The sequence below is a fragment of the Erpetoichthys calabaricus genome, chromosome 11, assembly GCF_900747795.2.
Source record: "Erpetoichthys calabaricus chromosome 11, fErpCal1.3, whole genome shotgun sequence".
Lineage (NCBI taxonomy): Eukaryota > Metazoa > Chordata > Cladistia > Polypteriformes > Polypteridae > Erpetoichthys > Erpetoichthys calabaricus.
The window spans coordinates 157039390-157064693 of record NC_041404.2 but is presented as its reverse complement, the minus strand read 5'-3'; the positions used below and the strand labels follow the sequence as shown (position 1 = coordinate 157064693).

The 25304-nt window shown below is 35.8% G+C and overlaps 1 protein-coding gene and 1 long non-coding RNA gene across 11 annotated transcripts in view; both read left to right on the top strand.

Moving 5' to 3' along the window:
- LOC127529615 (uncharacterized) overlaps positions 1–25304 on the top strand; it is a 487131-nt gene that overhangs the window by 247904 nt on the left and 213923 nt on the right. The gene's annotated exons all lie outside the window — the stretch shown is intronic.
- The window catches only part of tnrc18 (trinucleotide repeat containing 18), a 143936-nt gene that overhangs the window by 93233 nt on the left and 25399 nt on the right, over positions 1–25304 (top strand). For 4 of the 7 annotated variants that reach the window (XM_051933759.1, XM_051933758.1, XM_051933760.1 and 1 more), the window contains exons 18-22: positions 1765–2007; positions 4448–4854; positions 5643–5780; positions 12996–13137; positions 14592–14709. In XM_051933759.1, coding sequence (XP_051789719.1) covers positions 1765–2007; positions 4448–4854; positions 5643–5780; positions 12996–13137; positions 14592–14709 — 1048 coding nt within the window. The remainder of the gene's footprint in view (positions 1–1764; positions 2008–4447; positions 4855–5642; positions 5781–12995; positions 13138–14591; positions 14710–25304) is intronic. The other 3 variants (XM_028814405.2, XM_051933761.1, XM_051933763.1) reach the window with 2 other exon arrangements.

The window sequence follows — 25304 nt, the reverse complement described above, 5'->3', positions numbered from 1 at the left end:
CACATCTTTTGAACAGATTGCTAGAATACATAATGTACAGTAAACTGTTTTCTTTGTTTTGAAGGAAGTGAAATTGAGGAGTGTATGTTACAGGATTCAATTTGACATTAACAAAATAAACAATGACACATTTTAAAAGAAATAACCATGTCTTATGAGGCCTATAATGAAGTGAAGGTACTTTTCATTCAGCGAGTGTATGGTTTGCTTTTGTATGTATGTTTGCATGTTTTTTAATCTAAAAATGTTACGGAAAATAAAAAGGACCAAAAACTGTTGAATGTCTGCCTACACACAGCCTGCTTTGTATACGGTAGGCTTGCTTGTATGTCCTTATTTTATTTTTTTTAAGTGTATTTTTTTTTGGCTTATTTGGTTTTGCTAGATGTTTGAGATAATCTTATTCTGTGCATGAATGTGAGCTGCTTTAACATCAATGTAAATCCAATGTACTCAAAGTGATATACCACTTAGTGACAAATTTTGCTCTCTTTTTCTGCATTAACTTGTTTGCTTCTTGGCTTTTTATCTACAGCATCAGACTAGCAAGACATTATAGAACATGAACTACCGTATGATGTTTCTTTTAATTTTCAATTTGCGTTTAAAAAAGTAGTCATTTGCTGTTCAAAGCTGGTATCTGGCTGAGGAAATAAATTAGATTCTGGACACATTTGACTGCTTTTGTCTTTTTCTCTCTTGACAGGTTAAACTCACGTTTCATAGTTAATCTATCACTTACCTGGTCAGATGGCTCTGCATGCTGTAGATACTTAAGTATTTCTGCATTTATGTGTTTTGTGTGTTTGTCCGCCTAACTGTCATTAGTGAGCAGAATCTGTATCTCTTGTAATTTGTCTTGAGCTTAACTTTTTTTTTTTTTTATTTATAATTAATTGCGAAGGAAAACATGTTCATTTTGTTTTGATGTGACATGGTTATAATGTAGTTTTAATGTGCATCTTTGTTCAATTGCTTTCTAAGCAGCAGTGAGTTTCATATATGTTGAACAGCTGTTTTCTCTAAGCTCAAAGAGGTTGCTTCAGGTCTGAGCATTTCTATTAAATGTAAAATATACAGTGAATTCTAGATGACATAAGCAATTTTCTGTATCAGCTGTCTATGTTACTAGTAATTGGTCAGTCTTTGTAATTCATTTCAGAGGCAGCCAGTTAACATCTGCCCAATTTTTTGCATCTCTGTTTCCACATACTGCAGTTGATTAAGTACTGACACAAGCCTTACTATGTGCTTGTCTTGTACCATTTCCTTATTAAATACTCCATTCTTAAGGTGAATATGGTTAACAACTTCTAGTATGACAAGTTGACATTTAAGTATTTGAATCCATTAAAAGTTTTATCATGTAACATCTGTGAATGGAACCGAGACAAAAATCTCAATAGTGGTTCATACAGTATATTTTTTAATACATTAACATTTAGATATGTTGATACAGATTCAATCAAGACTAGATTGTTACAGTATTTAGTAGTTTTGCTAATGTAGGATTCATCAGGGTTGATGGCAGCATGTGTAGGAAAATATTAAGTGAACTCTAGTCAACTTTCTTGACCATGATTTGTGGGTGTGTTTAATATATATCCTTTGTAATTTATCTTGATTCTCACCTCTGTCTGGTGAGTCTGTTAGAGAGGATCTTAATCTTTAACAGACTATCTTTTGTTCAGATTCAAATATTCTTAACTTTGTAAATTATATGAAAGTCCCAAAAAATCAATGTAGCTTTCACTATTTGATTAGCAGATTTTTCCTCTGATGAAGAGGATGAGGAGGAAGAGGAAGACGAGATAGATGAAGAAGACTATGGCATGGATGAAACCAATCAACTGTGCTCTCCCACTTTGGAGGAGAGTGGTTTGGGTTTGCTTGCTAGGTTTGCTGCCAGTGCCACACCCACTCCCCTTATCTCACCTCCTCTCTCTGTTGTCCAGTTGGAGGCAAAGCAGAAGGCTAAGAAAAAAGAAGAAAGACAAAGCCTAATAGGTAAGAATTGTTTAGTAGTTGTATTTGTGTGCTTTTGTGCTGTATTTCTGGATATTTCACACCTGATATTGCATCATAAAGTGGTTATTTAGTCACAGGTGGCACAGTGGTAGTGCTGCTGCTTTGCAGTAAGGAGACTGTGGAAGATTGTGAGTTCGATTCCCGCTTCCTCCCTGTGTGGATAGAGCTTTGAGTACTGAGAAAAGCGCTATATAAATGTAATAAATTATTATTATTTAGGATTGTTTCCCCTATTTTTATATTTTATACCCTTAGAGTCACACTAAGGCTTGATTTGAGAATAAAAGATGGAATTAATTTTGTAATGGCAGCTTTTCTACCGTGACTCATAAAAATGACCTGAGCCATTTACTCAATGCAATTTTACTTGATTATTGTTGTTTTAGTTTTTTGTATTAAATTAATTAACTTGTTTGTGGAAGAATTTGAGCGGCCTGTAGTCACTATCATGTTAGGGAACAAGGTGCAAACAAATTTTGAACTTGTTTCCTACATGAAAGAGCTAATGTCCGAGTGTTGTGAAATGGGTCTTGCCTGCTAAGTTTTAAGTTAATTTCTTAATTGCCCATTGTTAACAAATTAAACACTTATGTTTTACTTGCATTATACAAAAAAGAACTGGTATGTTCATAGCTGTAGCACATTAGAATGAGGATTAAACCATATATGAAAGGAAAAGGAACCTACTGTATGGTGAAGTAAAATTTGCAAGAGTATAACATAATGTTTTAAAGTGTTAATTCCTCTTCACAAATACAGCTGGAAAAATCTGGAAAAGATCTTGAAACAATACAATAATCTCTTAGAATGGGCTGTTGTGGTCAAGACACTCCACAAGAAACAAATTGCATCTTCAGACTTGCAAAACAAATATTTAACAGTAAAACACAGGAAAAAGTATAAATTGAAACATTTTAAAACTGTCATTTAATAATAGTAATAGTGTTCATGAATATTACAAACTATGATATAAATGTTGCTAAGTCTGCTTTAGACTACTTGTTGCTAGGCTTAGGATGTTTTCTGTGTCATATTGGTAACAACAAACAAAGATATGAAAAATGTGACTGCTCATTATTAAATAAAGTTCTATAGGTCACACAATGAGTCAGAGACAACAGGATTTGATGTTGAATACTGAGAGGTCCTGTAGATCACATTAAGAAATGAGGCTTTCTGCATCTGTGTGTTTATAATTTTGGACGTTTTATGTGAAAAGCCATTCTTCCTGTGATGTATTCAAACCAGTTATACTTGGCCTAGCAGTTTGAGGATAAATGACAGCTTCTAAGACTGTTGTAGTTGTTTGGAGTGTTATTAACATTGGTTCAGTGGGTTGCTCATTCCCCAAGGAATGAGGTTATAGCAGGGCAAATTCTTTCTTACCTGCCATTTCTAGGCATTGTGTCAGAGCCTACGATGTTTCAACAGACAGTGATTTCTCGTTTCATGTAGTACTTTATACTCAAGAATGACATTAGCACTTTTTATCAAATCTTGGTTCCATGTCGAAATATTCCCCAGTTGAGCTTTACTTCACCATAGTGTTTGATGAATAACTAATTTGGGAACAAACATTAGCTCTAAACACTGGCCAACCTGTATGGGAAGAACCCTACACAGAGGGATAGAGCTTAATACAGTAGGACCAATGGGCTCACTTTAATGGCTATTTAAAAAAAAATTAATCTATAGGCTTTCTGAATTTCTACAACAAAGACAACAATATGGGCTTGGGCTCCAACCTTCCATAGCTTTGCCCTTGGTTCATATTCTAGCTGTGTGGCTCCCAACAGATGGAATACAAGTGTCCTAAAGTCCACCTGGGGCAAGAAGCAGCATTTTAGGGCATTTGTTAATTTCTGATCATTTAAGTTACATTATTGTGTAGAACTTTTCTCAAATATAAATACACAGATTTTCAGTGTATTTGATAATGTGTTTTTGTTATACCAAACCTATATTTTAAGATTTTTGCATATTTTGTAAAAATGTTTCTGTTGATGTTGTTGACGGTTCATGTCAGAGGCAGTGCTCCTATCATGTCATTTTGAAAAGGTCTGTGAAAAGGAGAGTATTCTAACAATTAATACCTAAATATGTAGATATGATGTTAAATAGAGATGTATAACTTTAAAAGTTTAGTATATAAAATTTGAGTAGAAATAACAATATGCACAGGCTTAGAGCTCAGATGACACTGCCTTTGACCAATGAATGAAAAACACCTAATGCATACAGGATAAAGCAAAGGGGTTTTCCACAACTGATTTCTCAGTCTGCACTGTCCTTATCTTGGTGCATTCTGCATATCAGGAAGGTTTTGTTTCTGTCATCCATTTTTTTTTTAATTTGTGCTGCAGTATCAATAGATGGCAATTTGCAAAACTTCAGAGATTTTTTTTCCCCCACTTCCTAGGCACTGAATTTGAGTATACAGATTCCGAAAGTGATATTAAAATCAAGAAAAAGGTTTCAGCACAACTTCATAATAAGAAACAATTGCCTGAATTGGTGATTTCTCAAGTAGCAGCTGGAGATGATTCATGCTTGAACAGGACAAAGATGACAGAAAAAGGCAGAAAGCCTAAAAAAGTTAAGTCACCACGTGAATTTAGCTTTGACTTAGGAGGTGAGGCAAGTGATGATGATCGATGGACACGAAGGAGGAGTGAGCGCATTTTCCTCCATGATGCTGGAGTGGGGATGTCTGTTGCACCAACTGAAATCACTGCTTCCACTGCAACAAAACCTGCTCGATGTTCAAAGACTCAAAGTCCCAGAAAAGAGGCTAACAAATCAAAGGACACCAAAGATCTTACAAAGGTATGTTCTGTTGATTTTCTTTTTCCCAATGTGTTAGAGAAAATCTGAGATATACACTGCTATAGTATAGAATTGAATCACATATTATTGCATGATTCCATAGTAAATGATTTGCCTCAGGATTAAAACGACATATATTACAAAGCAAAAATAATGAATGGTCTTAAATGATTGTGGATGGAGTTTGAATGCAGGGTCTCATTGACTGTTTTTTACCATGGGCCCTATGACTATAGTACCTACTGTGTTATCTTTATTTGTTTGATTTGATTGTGTTCTGTTTTTTTTTTTTTTATTTCCTATATAAAACAATTAACTTAAAAAAATGACTGTGGACAGAGGTATATTGAGGTTAAAAATATATTACTTTCCCAGGGATAGTTGTTCTGCCTAATGGGTGCTTTTGATGTCTTTGTGGAAATGTGAGCTACTCATAGGCAAGCTGCTGCAAAGTTGATGAGGGCATTTAGATTGGACACATACAGCTATGATCTAGAATCCATTTTCTGCATATAGGATAATTGCTGTGCTACCATTCTTTGCCTACCTAAAACCATTTTAATTTAAATTTATCCTCGCCAGCCTGCTTACAGTTGGTCATGTAGGTAGGTTTAATAGATGTGTTGATCAGTCTGTTTTCAAGCCTGCCGAATTAACTGGATTTTAGAAGAACTGTTAATGAAAAAAAAACCTGCCTCTATTTACTGACTTTTGGTTAGCTTTTTGAGTGTAGGCCATTCCTGAATATGCACATTCTCAGGAAATATTTATTTATCTGTCTGTTACAGAAAAGAAAAGGGAAAAACAGCCCTTTGTGTTTAGCACCTCCACAAATATCCAGCACCACCACGGATGGCAGGGTTAGCATAGCGGCTTGTCCACTTAGCCCCACCAAGAAGAGTAAGATGAAGATAAAAACAAAGGAGGTAAATAAACAAAACATAATGAGTTGGATGCATGTTTGAATCTTGAAAAAGTTTATGTCTAAATCACAAAAAAATGCCAAAAAAAGTATTTATGTATTTTTGCTTTTACGCAAGATAGGGCTTGAAATGTGGAACAAACACAGTAAATACATCCCAAGCTTATACTGCACAAAAAAGATCCTGAAACCCAGAATACACATAAATAATACTGTAACTCATACATAATTACTTATTTGGGGATGTTTGATAGTTCTACTTATTTTTTGTAACAGATTTCCTGTAACCGAGCATTACTTAGTCATGGTCAGCAGTTTACATTTTTTCATCGTTTTTGGATAGCCAAAGCTGTTGTTGGGTGTGATGTTTACCAAGTATATGGAACAAGGCAAAATACTTCATTTCTGCCATTCATATTAAATTCCTTATTGATTGAAATTTATTTTGCCTTCAGTGTACTAGTTACCGATTTGAAAGCTTCACAAAGAAGACATTGTCAATATTAGGTCTTTATTTTAGTTTTGGCATGTTTTCTTCCATATATCCAAGTCTTTAAGCACATATAATTAATTCCATGGAACTATTCTTTCAAAGTAAATATGTAAAAATTATTCAGCATGGGAATTATCTCTTTTTACTGTTCATTTAACACTAATATTGTATCAACCAGTGAGTCATGTTGATTGGTAAAATATAATTTCATATTATCATACATAGGAAATCATGAAACATGTATGATAATATGAAATTATATTTTACCAAATATTGACAATGTCTTCTTTGTGAAGCTTTCAAATCGGTAACTAGTACAAAAAATATTTTGGCTAGTAATAAGGAGAACACTGATAGTATTTCTATACTTTTTAAATTAATGTTGTGGTGTTAACCACTAGATGATCTCAGGTGAAGCTGGAAAAGAGACATCTCTGCTAATATCCTTAGGCAAGGAGTACAGTTCAGTTATTTACAACATTAATTCTTCATCATATTATCCAAAACCTGCTCAATTGTATCCATCTTTCCAGATTAAAATGATCTAAAATGTATAAGTGATTGTACAGTCATTTTAAACATCATGGAGCTCCAGCCTCACTAGGACATATATTTGGGGATAGGGCTGCAACTAATGATTATTTTGGTAGTCGGTAGTTTGGTAGTTCAATTTTTTTTCGATTAGTCACGATTATTTCATGCCTGACTATTTTGATGCCTGCGACCTGTGGTTGCACATCCTGTTCTGGGCTCCTGTGCATGTCTTACCTCATCTGCTCACGTCTGTCCACCTGTGAATGTCACCCTGATGTCTCTGCATTAACATGATTAAAATTAATAATAATCAAATTAAAATAACAACTAGTGAAACATATGAATTTGAAAATAATCAGATGTTTTATGTTAGTGTGACCATCATATAATAAAAAATACTTTAAACAATACAAACTAAAGTGCACATAGTCTTTAAACAAAAAAAGTGCATTTAACTTAACCAAAAATGGCCACTGGTGTGTCTTAAAGTCCAAAAGTTTAAATAAAACTTCAATTCAAATAAAATAAAACAATTAATGTACAGTTTTATAAAAGATTCAGTTCATATATTCCTGATTGCAGTGCAGGAACGTGAGCATTTCAACATGCTGTGGTGTGAGGCTGGCTCTCTTCTTTGAGACAATGTTCCCAGCTGCTGAGAAGAGACGCTCAGAGTAGAGGTAGCAGGAATACACAAGAATGATTTTGCAGACACAGAAAGATGTTTTAATCATCACACTCTGAAGGAAAAGTATTGTAGTTTATCACATCATGCACTATATTATGCCAAAATAAAAAAATAACGGACTAAAATATGTAACAAACTAACTACTGATATACTCCAAAACACAAGTTACCTAATGTTAGTTAGAGATGGTTTACTATACATATGAACTCAAATATTATACGAAAAAAGAAGAAAAAAAACTAGGATGGCTGAGCTACTCCTTTTCACTCGTTTACTATAGCTCCAAACACGTTAGCAAACATAACTGAAATTATATTCACTTAATCCTTAAACTGCCGGAACCGGCTATAGTCGGTTCCCAGTGCAATTTGCCAGCACGCCGGAGCTGAGTATATTCTGAAAAGTACATTCGTTGAACGCTGCAACTGGCTAAAGTTGGTTTCCACTGCAATTTGGAAGCACACCGAAGCCGAATATATTCGGCGACGTACATTCATTGAACTCCGCAAACGGCTAAAGTTGTTTCTCGGTACAATTTGCCAGTACGCCGGAGCCGAGTATATTCGGCGATGTATATTCATTGAATGCAGCCACCGGCTATAGTCGTGTCTCAGTGCAATTTGCCAGCACACAGGGGGCAAGTATATTCGGCGACATACATTCATTGAACCCCACAACCGGCTAGATTTACTTCACAGAGCAATTTGCCAGCACGCCAGAGCTGATCAGTCAGTGCCGTATATTCGTTGAACAGCCAGCTCACGACTATTGCGGGCCCTGGCAGAACTGCAGCACCACTGTCAGTGGAATTCAGCCGCTGCACTAGATAAGCCTGTAATTATCAGCGTTTACCTCTGTGTGTTTGCGTGCAGCCAGTTCAAGTGCAGTTGGCTCGGTGATTTACTGAATTTCATCAATGGCTTCAGTTGCACCTTGAACATATAATAATAGATTGTTGCAGTAGTTTTTTTTTTTTTTTTTTTTTTTTTTTTTTTGGTTTTTTTTTACAGTTTTTACAGTTCATTTGCAGTTTGTAAAATGATCAGTGTTGCAGTAATTGTGATGCTCTTTGCATGAAAAAAAAAATACGTGTTCCATTAAAATTTCACATTTTCTTTGTGAACTGTGACGTTTACTTAAAAAGTGCAGCTAAAAAGTATTTGGCATCCAGGGGTGCATTAACCCCCCAAGTATGTGTTGGTTTAAGGGTTAACTATCATTGTCAAAACCTTGATATACACATTATAGTACAAACATCAACGGTAACACGTGACACTAACTTTACTCGCTAAAACTTACCTCTCAAGTGAAGGATGCTTGCGTTTCAGATGCTTATTCATCGCGGTGGTGCTGCCTTGAAAAGAAAGCTCTGCTTTGCATAATCTGCATTCTACTTTTTTTTTCTTTTTTGGTGAAGTGCTCCCACACTTTTAGAAAGTTTCTGTCTCAATTTTTTTTCATCTCCTCCCCCCTCCTCTATCTGACTCTCCATTGCAACCACGTTTATTTCCTCAGACGTTCTTCTTCGTTGGTAGGACTCTGTGCAGTCTTGACAAACAATAGCAAACGATACTGCCCCCAGACGTTCATGTAGTGCATTGCAGTTACAAAAACCAATGTGGTTCTTTGTGACTGGAGCCTCTATTGAAGGTTCCGTGTATGACGCGTCGACAATAAAAAATGTGCGTCAACGATTTTTTGTAGTCGACATCGTCGATTATGTCAACTAATCGTTGCAGCCCTACATGGGGAGTCTCTTAAGTTAAAAACGTTTCTGGGAAAGATATTTACTTATCTATCAGGTATTGTCAGATTTAATATCCTTATTAACTTTTTTACAGCAGTGTTTTAAAGTAGTATATAATGGGATTAGGCCATCTAGTGATTTACTCACTGTGCTTTCCCACACTACACTGTTAGCGTGTTGACTAAATTTGCACAGTTAGAAGAATGTTATTGTGCACTCTTAACTCAGTTGGAAAAGGATATATTACCTAAAACTGTGCAGAGCTTATTTATAATTCTGGCAAGAATCTATTGTGAAATAAGTGTCATGCTCATCCCAATATTTCTGTTCAATCATTGTTGTTTTAATGCATTACAAAAGACATGTTACATTATGACAATGAAATTTAAGTTTCAGTGAAACAAAAGCAAGAGGGTTTAAAAAGTCTGTTCAATCATAAGTATAATTAATCCCATATCATAGAAACAATTAAGATTTTTAATCAAAAGCCACAGTCACAGCCACACCCAGAACAGTGAGCTAATTAATAACAACTTTTTGTGTTCTACAACCTCTTAGTTATTAAAACAATGGAAGAGCTATGCAGAAGTTCAGACTTTATTTTTGTATAACATCAGTGATGTCTTGCAAAATGTTAAAGAAGCACTAGATAGTTCCATGCAAAGAAAATTTGATATTTTTTGTAGTTTTAAATTATTTAAAATACAATTTTTCCATCGAGTTACAAAGAGTGCATTGGTTTTCTTCCAGTCGAGCAGAAATGGTTGACACGCTAACAATGCAGTATAAGAAATAATGGTTGGTTTATCACCAGATAGTCTAAGTTCATGTGAAATAACTTCAAACAATGCTATAAGAGGATTTGCAATGATTTTAAAAACCTACACTGTCTTAACAGATAAGAAAAAATCTTGCCCAAAAGATTTTTGAATAAAGATTACTTTTGGGTAGTCTTAAAACATATGCCCGAGTGAGGTGGGACTACCAGGCATCCTTCACAGTAAGGGTCCAATCCCTTATATATCTTAGATCATTTTAATTTAGAGAGGCGTGAATGAATTAGTTGAATTACAGTGTGTTTTGTACAAATGGAAGAGTTTTTCTTTAATAATATATGTGCGTGTATGTATGTATGTATGTATGTATGTATGTATGTATGTATGTATAATATAGAATTTATGTAGCTAGAGATCCACAAAGAGAGAAAATGAGTCACGTATCTTAAAATAGTTTTTTATTCCTAAGCTTTTGACAACTTACCAGGTGTCATCATCAGGGGAAAAATAAATAGACATACAGGAATCAAATGCATATGTGTGTGTGTGTGTGTGTGTGTCTGTATTTTCATTTGTACATAGGACTTCGTGTTTACTTAGGGTGTACTTTACACGTCCTGTGAGAGCAAATACAGTGACAGAAAAATACTAAGTGCCTATATTTTGCTTGAAAGAAATGTTTGAGCTCTGCAGGTCTTAGATAGATTTGACAAATGGCCCTCAAAACACATCTCTTTGCAAAGCTTTGGATGCATGCTGATCTACAACCTGCTGTCATTTTTTAAGACTTTTAGTTTATATACTGTTATGGGTGTATCTGTAGTACTAAATTTACTTTAAAATACTTAATTTGTTAACTGTGTACTTTTTTGTAATCAGTCAAATATTAATAAAATGTTTTTTGGCAAGTCTCTTTAGGATAAAAACATCTGCAAAATAATTATAATTTTGAACAATGCAGTGATAATTATAGTACAAAGCTACATTATGTTGCTTAGTATGTAAAGACTGATTCTGAATTTGCCTTCAAATAAGGACTATATCAGTCTTTACATACTATCTGATCAGTCTATCTGTCAGTGAGGGTTTGCAGGCACTGAACATCATACATCTATTAAAACCGAAATTAGGCTTTGTATCAAGCTGGATTTGAAAAGTAAAAGAATGTAAAGTTGCACATAATTGATGGCAACAACTGATTGGAAATTTGTAAAGTTCATTTCACTTTCCTATGTAAAGCACTTTTGAATGGATTTAAAATCTGGACATTAATGTAACAAGCCTTACCCATGAATAATGTCAAAATATTAAACAAAAAAATATAATTTTGTTTGTTATGAAGTGCTTATTAAAGACATCATCACAAGCTTGTCAGACGCTTACTGCAAATTCTGAAAGTAGTAAATAAAAAATGTGATAGTTTTGTGTTCCCAGAGGTTTTTACACACGACAAATTTATCACTTTCAAAATGCAAAGGGTTTTGTACCTAAAACAATTGAAAATGTTTTTTCTGTAATTCTGAAAGGGCAGGTTGGATAATGGATGGATGGATATATACTTTTGTTTGGTTCTTAATTGTATAATAGCTTGTGGGTTTATGCAAATTATCAAATGGTTGCTGAACATAACACAGGAAAAAGATTTAAATGCAGCTTGGACTGCCTGCTGATACTTTCAAGAAAAGTATGCTTAGTTTTTTTGCTACACTAGCGGCTCCTCTGTTTCATTTGTTAAACTGTGTTAAGAAAATAGCTAGTTTATTTATGCACTGTAAAGAATATTTAGCAAGAACATTATTATTACCCACTAGAATGCACAGGTCTGTTAAATTATGGATTACATAGCATATAGTTTTTTTTTTGTTTTTTTTTTAATTTTTGCATTTGAAATGTCCTTGAACGTAATACAGGATGCAAGCTTAACAACTTTGCAGGTGCATTTTAACTTGACAGTTAGAGAACAAAAAGAGAAGATTGGTAATTCCAAGTTATCAGTGAAACAATTATGGAGTATGAACCTTCCTTCTTAGGCCACGAGTCCTGTCTACTCTCTTGTGAAGCTCTGATCATTATTTAGTATTTATTTTAGATAGTGCCTTTCTTTAAGAACACTACAAATACTACTACACAGCAGTTCACATTGCGCAGCTCACAGAACAGCTTGTTAATATCAAGCTGTTAGGGAAAATACTCTCAGGTCTTTTGTTGACTGAACATCAGGCTCGACTATCCTCTCACAACTGGTTTATCTTGGATGTCCAGTTTCTACATACCATTGTAAAATGCAAATGCCTTTTTATATTTGAGTAATTCTAAGGAAAATAAAGAATAACATTAGGAAAAGCAGTACTGTCATCTCGCAGCTTAACGCATATTAGTGCAATGTTGTGTTTTTATTACCTGAAAAAAAATTGTGTCTCACAGTCTAACACAAAGTTCCTGGCAACCTGGCCTATATCTGTATCTGATTTAACAAAAAAATAAATCTTAAAAAGCACAGCTGTTAATGTCATCTAATGCATGCTCTAGCAGTGAAAGCACTTCTCTTAAGGTAATAATAATAAAGAAACATGTTTCTACAGAATTTGTTTTTTTTTTCCATAAGGGCCAAGTTTTCAATAGTTTTAACAATTCCTTGTACAAGTTTTATTTTAAGTGTACTTATCTCTGTCCTGACTTGCTCTACAAATAGAAGTGAGCTTTCCCTGCTTCTATGTGTTTTCAGAGGTAAAGGTTTGAAATATGCTTTACCTGTAGGTAAATACGCCTTTGTGTAATCAACTAAGAAGGGACCTGAGGGTGAACAGAGAGGCCTTGACTTTTTTTTTCCTTTTCCACACTCATTCCCAGTATGACTTCTAAAAGGATTCTGTCTGTCAGGCTTTCATTTGTATATCTAAACTGCAACCTGGAAGCACATTTTAATCAAACAGAAGGAGACATTGAGAGCTGCAATTGTTTTTATACTTTTTCCACTACAGGCTCGAGGCAAAGGTGGTGCAGTGAGTAAGCTGATGGAAAGTATGGCAGCTGATGAAGACTTTGAGCCAAATCAGGACAGCAGCTTTTCAGAAGATGAAAACACCCCACTGAGCATGCTGATTGACAGGCCCTGCACACCTGGTGAGTCTTGATTGCAGTGCTTTTATCTTTTCAGAAGTAGTACCTCCATTCTCCTCAAACGTGAAAAGCTGCTTATTGTCATTTTTTGTTTCTTTTATATTTTATGTACGTATTGTACTAGATTTTTTTGAGCACTAAATGAAAATGTTTATTAGATCCTAAAGGAACAACTTTCAGTGTGAAAAGTCTTTAAAATTACCATTCACAACAAGAGAGATCCATGCACATGGTTTAGGACCAAATACTTTAAAACTGATTTAAAGAGAAAAGGGTAATATTTGTGAAAAAGTGAATATTCAGTTTATTTTTTGCAGTGCCATTCATGTTTAGATGGTTCAAAATACTGCACAAGTTAATCTGTTTCTTTACTTCACTTGATATTCAGTTCTAATGGTGTGATTTACTGTGGCAGCGTTTGGAGTATTAAAGAACAGGCTTCTGTGTCATCAAATTTTTCAATTTGGAATTTGAAATTCTGCTATGATATACCTAGACTGAGGAAGAGCTGCAGTCTCTTCGCCATTTTCTGTGTCTGCCCTGGGGTCTTTTCCAAGTGAGCCATGCCTGGAATTCTGCTCTTAGTATAAATAGAGGTGGCATCATAACTAAATGCACAAACCATTTTGGCTAGCTAATCTCTAGTCATAGATGCAGTGGTTCTACTCAGAGGTCCTGTTGTACTGCTGATCTCCTAACTATGATTTTGGTGCCCTGCAGAGGGCTCTCAATTACTTGTACTGTACCCTCAAACTCTTTCTTTAAATAACAGCCTAGAGCTTCTGAACACGACCCAGAGGTAATTGAGCTCCTCTGGTTGTAGTAGTTATTCACTCCTCATCTGTTGGGAACAAGTGACTCTTTTTTACAGTATCATCATCTCTCATTTGGAGGTACTTATTCACATCCTATTTACAACATCTTCATCTGAAGACCACTCCAGCGTGTACTAGACTTTGTAGCCTGATGAGACCAGTAGAACGTTATCCATAAACACTGGACATGCAGCCTTTAAATTTTCAAACTGGATAATCTCCAAGCCTCAGCTCTACCTTGATAACCTGGACCATAAAAATTACAAACAGAAGAGAAGACAACATTCATCCTTGGTGTCTAAAGTCATATATGTGAACAAAGTTTTCACTCTGCAAAAAAAAAAAAAAAAAGTATGTCTCTGGAACCCTTTGCATTTATAGCACCTTAAGCTTCCACAGTATACACAATCATAAGCTTTTTCCAAATCCAAAAAAACATGTAGCAAGGATTAGTAAACTTTCAGTACCCCCCTAGTAGTTATGCAAGGAAGAGTGGGTCCATAAATGTATCTGCTGTGCTCCTGAGCTCAAGGAGTGACTTGGAATGGCACCATTTTAGCAGGACACCCTTTGTCATCTTCACTGTACTATACCTAGTGTGTCTGCTTTGTTTTATTAATGTCTTTTGCCTTTTCTTTCTAGCTCCTCGCAGCTGTGTCATTGATAAAGACGAGCTGAAGGATGGTCTGAGGGTACTCATTCCCATGGATGATAAGTTGTTGTATGCTGGTCATGTCAAAACTGTACACTCTCCAGACATGTAAGTAATACAATGTCTTGTACTAGTTTTCCTTTTTAATCTGAAATTATTTTTCAGTGTGTTTATGTATATTCCTGTGATATATAAGATGGATTTTTTATCATTGTAATATAAGCCATTAGAATTTTAAAATAAAGGAGAATAAGGGTTTTCATCTTTTACAACTTTACAGCTACGAAATATAGAATAAAGATGGTGTTTATTCAGCTATTTTTATAGTGAATACCATCTCAAGGGCCTGTTAAAGCAGGTGAAATTATGCACAAGTTGAGAGGGGTACACATCACATAAATGGATAGTTTATGCTATGCCTTTAACAGCTCAGCAGTTTTGGTTATCCTGTAATATTTCCTACAGAGTATAGCATTCATTTTTGCACCTCCCTTATTTAAGAGCACTCTTACTACTTACCATATTTTCTTCTACCTTTGCAGCCTCATGACAAGCAATACAATTAAAGTATAGTGATACAACCAAGTGACATGACCCATTCCCCCCAAACCAAACAGTACAATAAACATTGAGCTGACAAAGGAGCAAGAGGAGACATGTTCACAGTAATTCTTGCCACTTTACAGGGAAGCCATTGCATTCATTTGTTGGCATATTTATTATATTCTTAGTTTACACCAGTAAATTGGATTGTTCGGTTACATAGAGGCCAACTACTGCTGTTATTGCACTTCTATTGTCTATTCAGTTGCCTATTTCTATTTATGTTGTATTTCTTACCTTTTGTTTTAGGTATACCAAATCAAACATTTCTTTTTTTCCTGTTTATTTTAAATAAACAAGTAATGTTTATTCATTGTTTCCCTTTTACATTTGGTCACATCTGACACAGGCACATCAAAAAAGCAACAAAAAGCTATAACTGAACAGAATCTTGAGGTAGTAGCAATACTTTTTTTTTTTTTTTCCTCTTTTGAAATAAAAAAACATTTTGCTCACATCTGACCCAGGTACATCTCAAAGTACATAAATTCAAAAATGTGCACAGTATTAGCAATAACATTTGTTTCCCTTTTGAAATATGAAGTCCTTTCCCATGTTTAAATGGGTGGTAATGAAAGGCAAGGTGTTGTTTTTTTTCATAGAACTTAAACTGTTTCATTCACACGGTTTTAATCACTTATATGATAGAGATTAAATTTGAGTTCCACAACAACGCCTTTTCTGTTGAAATTGTTTCCCCACCCCCAGGAAAAAAATACCTGAGTAAATGTTTAAGAGCAAGGCACCACTTATGAATGGCGTGAAAATGGACTGGCTTATTTATTTTAATGATTTGTCTTTAAAATGTCTTTTTTTTTTTTTAATACTATTTCTTGACTATTTTTTCCATGTTTCTTTGTTGATGAGCTCCTGTTGAAGAATTTATTGGTAACAGAACATATAGTGCTCAAGCCAAAATGACTGAAGTAACAACTAACAAAGTGGCATTTTTGATACCATTTTAACAAAGTTTATTGTCCGCCGTCATTCACAGAGCACCCCAGTAAAACAACAGTAATATAACTTCAACCTTAAAATGCAGACTTCATCACATCGCTGTGTATGATGAAACAGCGGGCAGGCAACTGATTGTACTTGTTTACTAATGGACAAGCCGGCATTTTGCATGGAATATGCGTTAAATCAAGAGAAACAGTATGCAAAGATGCGTGAACTACAAGGAGATCCATGACCATCACACCTTAGTGTGCCGTGCCAATTAATAAGGTACAATTGAATTCCACTGGGCACAGATATATTCATAACAAGGTACCTATATGATAGCCAGATGAATTTCAAATGTTTTGCATACCTACCTTTTGTTGTGATGACCAGTTGCGTCATATTCTGCCCTTTGTTCATTATTCTGGCACAAGCGTAACCAGCCTCTCATTGAAATTCATGGCTGTCCGTCAGCAGCGCCACGTACTTAAAAATATTTTCCTGTGCATGTTTCCAAGTCTGACATAATTTTCGCCGCAACTCACTTGCACCCATTGCGGGATATGAACCAGCCTTTATGCGGCTCAGGGATATGCACGGGGGAGCCCGTACCAACACACATGTTAACGGCACATTCACTTAACAATTAAAAAAAAAAAAGGCCTTTTGCATCTGTTACAATATAATTAGTTTAAAGTTTCAATGATTTCATTCACAACTGGTGAACTAAGTAGAAATGATAATCGCATTTGAGGCCATTTTAGCTGCAGTCTGGAGCCTTGGTGGGACCACGGGCTGGACCATTTGGAGGTTGCTTCTGGGCTGCCATTTGAATAGGCCTGCCTTAGTATATAAACAAAGACAGTTTGTCAAGTAATTTTCAAAGACTACAATTGATTGTTTCAGAATTTCTAACAAAAGATATTTAACTTTTCTGAAATTTGGCCTAAGAGTAGGCATTTGCAAACTGCAAGCGAGACTCGTTTTATCTACAAAAAGTAGCCCTATCCATTAGTAACATTTGTCACTACTGTCCAGCACCATGATAATCAAGAATCATTCAGATTACATAATTTCACTTTATTTAATGTGAAAAACAAATCCGCTAATCCAATGTATTCCTTAACCCTAGTTCAATACTACTTGTTCAGTTATGTTTCTACTTCCTGAAACCTTGGGGAGAGAACCTTGATAGAAACTCCATAGTAACTTCTCAGTACAAACTGGTATCGAGTAATGCCTTTTTATGTGTGGTAAAATAAAAGAAGAGTTCATAGAAGTTTCCAGTTACACACACACACACACAAAATGTATTACCACTTGATTACAGTAAAATAATTATTATTTCAAGAATCATTTTTACAATTTTATCATGTTTCACAATACTTTAAAAACAAAATCTTTTAATTTTTAAGAACCGTTTTGCTTATTAATTTATCTTATTCTTGGGGGAAACAAAATCCTATTGTGGAGTGTTAAGTTCTATTTTCAAAAGAGCTGGGTTTTGGTGATGGAAGACAAAAACTATTTTATATATATCTACTACTAACATACTGCTTTTAACAGTGAGAAAGTTGATGCTTTTAAAAATTTATTTGGTTCAACTTGTTATAATTCATTTGTCTGGGATGTAATAGTTACTGTGCGTGGAGTTCTAGCAAAAAATCATGAAGTGATGTGGAAGCAAGTCCATTCTACCATTTAAGTTGACTAAGAAATTCGTTTCTGCGTTTGTTTTAAGATTCATTTCAATTGGGAGGTGTGGTAAATAATACTTGTTTTCTCATTATAGATAGTAGATTGGCAGAGGATTTTTGTTTTCCTTTTAAATTTACCCAAAAGTGAGAAATCAAAAGTCTCTCAATATAATAATCAGGTTTTAAACTGTTTTGTAAAGCAAAAATAAGGAAGTTTTACTTTCTTCACCTAAGTAAGCCGAATCATGCTCTCATTTTTTATTATCCAAGAAGACAGTGTCTGGACAGAAAATAATTTTGCTTTGCATTTGTGTACCAAATGTTGAGACTGAAACCTATCAATTTTCACGGAGTTGAGCAAGAGACATCAGCATGTGGGAGATCTGGGGGTTGTCAGCAATCTCAGCAGACAAACTTTGAAAAGGTGCCAATATCTTCACATCTGTGTTAGGTTTAAGTAGTTGCTGTGCTAACATATAATAATTCAGTTGGCTACAAAATTTTTTTTTTTTTTATTTTGAAATTTTAATTTAAACAGAAGATAATCCAAATAATTTAATATAGTTGTGTAGCTGCATGTCTGATAAGAATATTTATCAAAAGAAAGTGTGTTTAGGGCTGTGATTTTGTAATATTGCTGCTTTATGTGTTTCTCTGTAGTGGTCACACTAGTGTACATTCTTACAACAACATCTGCAACAGCTATGCTCCATCTACTATGCTAAACTGCTCACAGCTGGTGCTTGCAACTAAGGATATCTAAATAATCACTGCTGAATTTATTGGCTATTGTATGTGGCATTATCTGTAGTGAGAACTCCAGAGTTTCCTGTCATATGCAGCACCACCACCACCAGGAAAATTAAATATAATGTTATTTTATAAATGCAGCTTAAAAAGGAATGTATTTTTCTGCATGGGACAAAAAATCTTCCTTGATTTTGGTTCTTCTATCATAAACGAGTAGTATTACATCCTAGACTCCTTGTTTCCCATAGTTAGCTCTTCAATGTTCATATGTATAACTACCAGTATGCCCATTCATTTTTTCAGTCATTTTTTAATATACAGTAATCCCTCGCTACTTCGCGGTTCACTTTTCGCGGATTCACGACTTCGCGGATTTTATATGTAAGCATATCTAAATATCTAACGCGGATTTTTCGCTGCTTCGCAGGTTTCTGCAGACAATGGTTCTTTTTACTTCTGGTATTTGCTTCCTCAGTTGGTTTGCCCAGTTGATTTCATTCAAGAGATGCTATTGGCGGATGGCTGAGAAGCTACCCAATCAGAGCACGCAGTTAAGTTCCTGTGTGCTGCTGATTGGCGCATCTCACTCATTCAGCATTAACATGCTCTTGCTACTGCATTCAGGGGATTATCACCTTCATCGTCATCATTTTTACTGCGCAGCATATTTATCACAATCATCAGGTAATATATAGCTACCTGTACTTCGCTATACAGTAAGTGTAAGCTTATCTACCGATTTCATATTGCTTAGCAGTTGTCCCTGTTATTAATAGAGTAAAGGGTGGGTTGTAAACAATACAGGGAGGGTTTAAAAACGTCCAAATACACGTTCAATAATTAAATAAATATGGTGTCCCTACTTCGCGGAAATTCAGTTATCGCGGTCGGCCTTGGAACCTATCTCCCGTGATAAGTGAGGGATTACTGTATTCAGTCATAATGACTGAATGGGGAAATTTCTCTAAAATTTCCCTTAATCTTTTTGAAACATTTAGCAACACTGAAGTTTCTTTAATTTTCCGAAAAAAAAGTTGCTGATGCCTGAAAAAAGCTTTGTCAAAGTCACAATATGCAAGTTCTTGATGCATAATAAGCAAGCTGATGGAGAAGAAAATATGCCTGTTTATGGTAGGTTAAAGGGACACACCTAAGTCCAGCAATAAATGATCAAGTTATGGCAGTGAGATGGTTGTATCTTTGCACTGTTTCCAGCATTTAGATTCTCAAAGCATGCTATAATGATGTATGCGCGCCCCACTTAATTCGCTTTGCCTTGAGTTTGGTGAAAATGCAGAAATTCTGAGGAATTTCAGCCAACTCTGCAAAATGCATTAAAATCAATGGGGAAGGAGAAACTGAACTAGTTTTGAATGGATTATAATTGTGCAGTGGTCTTTTAAGTGTCCCTAAGGGCTAAGCAAGGATCTGCCAACTATGCTACTTGCAAATGCTACCTACCCACTGTGCCTCCCAAAGACAAAATTATTCACCAGAGTCCACAACACTCAGTCATTCATCTCTCTCTCTGTGTCTTCAGAGCTCCTATCACTCCAATTAATTGCAAGGGATTAGTGTTACATACTCACGGTGGGGCTGGGAGGTTGGGTCTGTATATGTTAATACCTGTTCTGCATTATATAACGAGACGCATAACACTTAATCCATCACTGTAGACGCACCTTACAATAAATCTATGTAGAAGAGCTGAACAACAAAGCATTTTTATAATATTCTCATTATGGCCAGCTAAAGTAGTTTTTTTTTTTTTTTTATATAAACACATACGGGATGCAAATTCTGCTGGAATATTGATCGGGTAGTGACTTCATACCTGCGTGTATGTACCACAAATTTACATTTATGCACGAAGTATGGACAGCACCATAAAATGTGAGATGGAGTACACTTAAAACACACACTCATGAAAGTTCTGTGCTTTGCATGAAGCAAGTGGGAATAATAATAACTTAAATATAGCACCTTATCGTACATTTACATGCAATTCAAGGTGCTTTCCACATTAATTACCCAAAATAAAGATTTAACACATTTACTTAGATTATCTTTAATTAATACAGTGATCCCTCACTATATCGCGCTTCGCCTTTCGCGGCTTCACTCCATCGCGGATTTTATATGTAAGCATATTTAAATATATATCATGGATTTTTTGCTGGTTCGCGGATTTCTGCGGACAATGGGTCTTTTAATTTCTGGTACATGCTTCCTCAGTTGGTTTGCCCAGTTGATTTCATACAAGGGACGCTATTGGCAGATGGCTGAGAAGCTAGATTGCTTACTTTTCTCTTTCTCTTGCGCTGACTATCTGTGATCCTGACGTATGGGGATTGAGCAGGGGGGCTGTTTGCACACCTAGACGATACGGATGCTCATCTAAAAATGCTGAAAGATTATCTTCACGTTGCTATCTTTTGTGCAGCTGCTTCCTGAAACGACATGCTGCACAGTGCTTCACATACTTAAAAGCTCGAAGGGCACGTATTGATTTTTGACTGAAAAACAAACTCTGTCTCTCTCTCTCTCTCTCTCCCTGCTCCTGACGGAGGGGGTGTAAGCTGCCGCCTTCAACAGCTTTGTGCCGTGGTGCTTCGCATACTTAAAAGCCAAACAGCCCTATTGATTTGTTTGCTAGAGATTGTTTTCTCTATCTATGTGACATTCTGTGCCCCTGACACGCACTCCTTTGAAGAGGAAGATATGTTTGCATTCTTTTAATTGTGAGACAGAACTGTCATCTCTGTCTTGTCATGGAGCACAGTTTAAACTTTTGAAAAAGAGACAAATGTTTGTTTGCAGTGTTTGAATAACGTTCCTGTCTCTCTACAACCTCCTGTGTTTCTGCGCAAATCTGTGACCCAAGCATGACAATATAAAAATAACCATATAAACATATGGTTTCTACTTCGCGGATTTTCTTATTTCGCGGGTGGCTCTGGAACGCACCCCCCGCGATGGAGGAGGGATTACTGTACTATGATATTTTTTAATAAATGTAAGTATACTAAAAACAAAATCAACCAGGTATTGTTAAGCAAAAGTTAACCACTAAAGTGCAAAACAAATCTTCACTCTTATCAGAAAAAGATTTTCTAATTACCGGTAATTTTTTTATACATTTATCCATTAAGGTTGACAATAAATCAACCAGATCTGATAAATAAATATATTTATATGAATGTATATAATATGTATCTACATTTTACCTAGGCAACCCTTTTAGTAGAAACAGCTTGATGTTATTAAAGTTAATGAAAAGATACATACGCAAGCAGAACAGTCCATAGCTGTTTCAGTTGATTTAGGATATAGATGAATTTCTTGATCCTGATTGTGAATGCTTCACAAGTTGACATGGAGGAGAGGAAAACAAAAAACTCCCACAATGGCCATAGGAGAAAAATAAACCTCTGGAGGGCTACAGTTGGAAGACAGCAACAAGAAAATCAAATAGCAGGTCTGATGGTAATCAGTTTCTACATCATTAAAGTCAGAATGACCTTGGCCAGCTGGTTGTCCACCCTCCACTGGGCACAGTTGATACAATTTTCAATAAAGGTTTTCAACTCCTCCTCATTTTCCCCAGTACCCCAGGTGACTGCAGAATATAGTGCTTTAAGCAGATGGGAGACTAAAAACATAAAAATAAAAAAAATTAAAAAAAAAAAAAAAAGCAATGAATTAATTCTGGGTACTTATTATCACATTAAAGAGCTAAACATCAAATTCAGATCATTATATTATGATATAATTACTGGAGAGCCAAATTTTAAAAAAATGTTTTAAATGTTCCACGGATATAGCCTGGTGTATTTCTTTTGGTAAACAATTTAAATTTTAGGTACATGAGAACAGAATACTGCCTCACCAGTTGTTTTCTGCTTTGCACTTGGAATAGCAAGCAAACCAGAATTTGCTGATCAAAGATTGGGATTTGGTACATTAGGCAACAAGCATTATGAGAAGTAGGTAGGCGCAAGATTGTTTAAAGCCTTATATACAAGTGTTTAAAAATTGATTCTAATGGACACTGGCAGCCGATGTAAAGATTAATAGTATTGGGGATATATGCTTATATTTTTTCCTTTTGGATAAAATTCTTACTGAAGCATTCTGGACAAGCTGTAGCCGATTTACAGTCCTTTTTAGGTAGTCTTGACAGGAGAACATTGCAATAATCTAGTCAGCTAAATACAAGTGAATGTTTTAATTTTTCGCCATCTTTAAATGTTATAAGAGATTGCATCCTTAGATAGAAGAAAGAAGTCTTGGTAATATTATTGATATGCAATCTGAAATTAAGGTCTGAGTTAATAATAACACCTAAATTCTTGACCTCTGGTTTGATTTGCAGGGCCAGATGATTCATTCTGTTTCTAAGATTCTCACTTTGTTTATTGCTACCAATAACTAGCAATTCTGTCTTTTCCTTGTTTAGTTTAAGGAAATTCATATTCATACATTCTGTTATACTAGTAAGACAGTGGATTAAAGGATTTAGAGCCCCTGGGTTATCAGGCGTAATGGATAAATAGAGCAGTGTTTCATCAGCATAGCTATTGTAATTTACATTTTACTTTGAAAATATCTGGCCTAATGGAAGCATGTAGAGTGAAAATAATAATGGTCCTAAAATTGATCCCCGCAGTACACCACATAGAATATTGTGTAAATTTTGATGCACAATTGCCATAACTGACACCTTTCAGTTATATATGATTTAAACCAGTCTAAGGCAGTACCTGAAAGCCCTTCCCACTGGCTAAGAATATCATGATCTATAGTAATGAATGCTGCGCTCAAGTGTTTTTTTTTTTTTGTTTGCTCTTTATTTCACCCTATACAATTTCTTATATTAAGAATTTGTTAATTTTCACATACACCCTGGGGTTAGAGCGCAGGGTCAGCCATTGTACAGCATGCCTGGAGCAAGTACAGGTTAAGGGCCTTGCTCAAGGGCCAAGCAGAGTAGGATCTCTTTTGGCAGTAATGGGGATTCAAACTGGCAACCTTTCAGATACCAACTCAAATCCTTAGCCTCAGAGCCACCACTCCACCCCAAAGTCTAACAGAACATGTACAGATATTTTATTTGCATCTGCATTAATTCAAAGATCATTTACTAATTTCTTGAACTGTTTCAGTACTATGATTTGATAGAAAACCTGCCTGATACTTATCAAGAATAAACTTTTTATTCAAATATTCACTTAATTGCTGAAAAATTACTTTTTCTAGAATTTTACTGAGAAAAGGCAAATAGGAGATTGAACTATAATTAATCTAAAATAGAACAATCAAGGCTTTTATTCTTGAGTAGAGGCTTAATTACAGCAGTTTTGAAAGTATCTGAGAAAATGCCAGAATCTAATGAACAATTTACTATTTCAAGAACGTTGTTGATAAGTAGATCAGAGACTTCTTTAAAGAAGTTTTTTAGGAATGGTGTTGCGTTGGTTTGGACATGTGCAGAGGAAAGATGCTGGGTATATTGGGAGAAGGATGCTAAGGATAGAACTGCCAGGGAAGAGGAAAAGAGGAAGGCCTAAGCGAAGATTTATGGATGTGGTGAGAGAGGACATGCAGGTGATGGGTGTAACAGAACAAGATGCAGAGGACAGAAAGATATGGAAGAAGATGATCTGCTGTGGTAACCCCTGATGGGAGCAGCCAAAAGAAGAAGAAGGTGTCTAATATACAAGTGGACTATTTTAACTGAGTAATTACTTTCTGAAGTTCAGATAAACTAATTTTAGTGAAGTAGCTTAGTTCACAATGCTGAGCTCGTTGAGAGTCATCAAAATTTTTATTTGAAGTCGGTTTTATAGTAAGTTGTGACTGTGCGGGTTGGCTCCTGGCTTCCTCTTGAACCCGACACTGTCAGTACTGTAACTGAGATGAGCTTGGCAGATTAGGGCAAATGCACATGAAGCAAGGGGATGGTGAAAAGTGCAGTTCTCAAAAAAAAGTTCAATAAATAATCCATAAAGAGTGTTCAGGTGGAGGTTAAAATAATCAAATAAATAAATCAATTAAAACAAGGTTAAAATAAACTGGCAGGAAACTGTCTTTACTAAAAAGCCCAGTGCCGCCTTTCTCACTGGCTGCTCCCCTGCTTATCCCTTATGGGTCTTGCAGCAGAAGAGTCACCCTACTGAGAAACACAGGTGATCTTCCACATGTTCAGGTAAAGGTCCCTGCTGTCCCATGGCTATAGTAAGGATTCCTCTCCAGACATATGCTTAGGACCCCAACAGCCGTGGCGCTCACGTTGGAGCTTTCCTTCCAAGCCTTCTCTACCTCTTCTATGGTGAGTCACTCCTTTTAGCGCACATCTGCTCTGGCTCCCAAAGTTACTCAGCCAGAGCAATCACTCCTTCATGCCCTGGGCGTCAGCCTCTCGCTCCGCTTAAGGGGCTTTCCTTCCCAGCTGCCTTTCTTCTCTCTCTTGAGCCTGCTCGCTCACACTGGCTCCTTCCGTGTCCTGCCCTCTCTCTTTCTTTCTTCTTTTAACCTCTGTCTTTTCTGTTTCTTGGGTCTTTTTCTTTCTTGATTCTCCCCTCTCTCGCACTCACGCTTTCCTTTTAAAATGGGAACATGGCACAGCTGTGGCAATCAGCAGCTCCCGGTGTCAATTAGGGTCTCGGGCGATCTTACGCCTGTGCACTAAGTGCAGGGTTTCCACTTGCC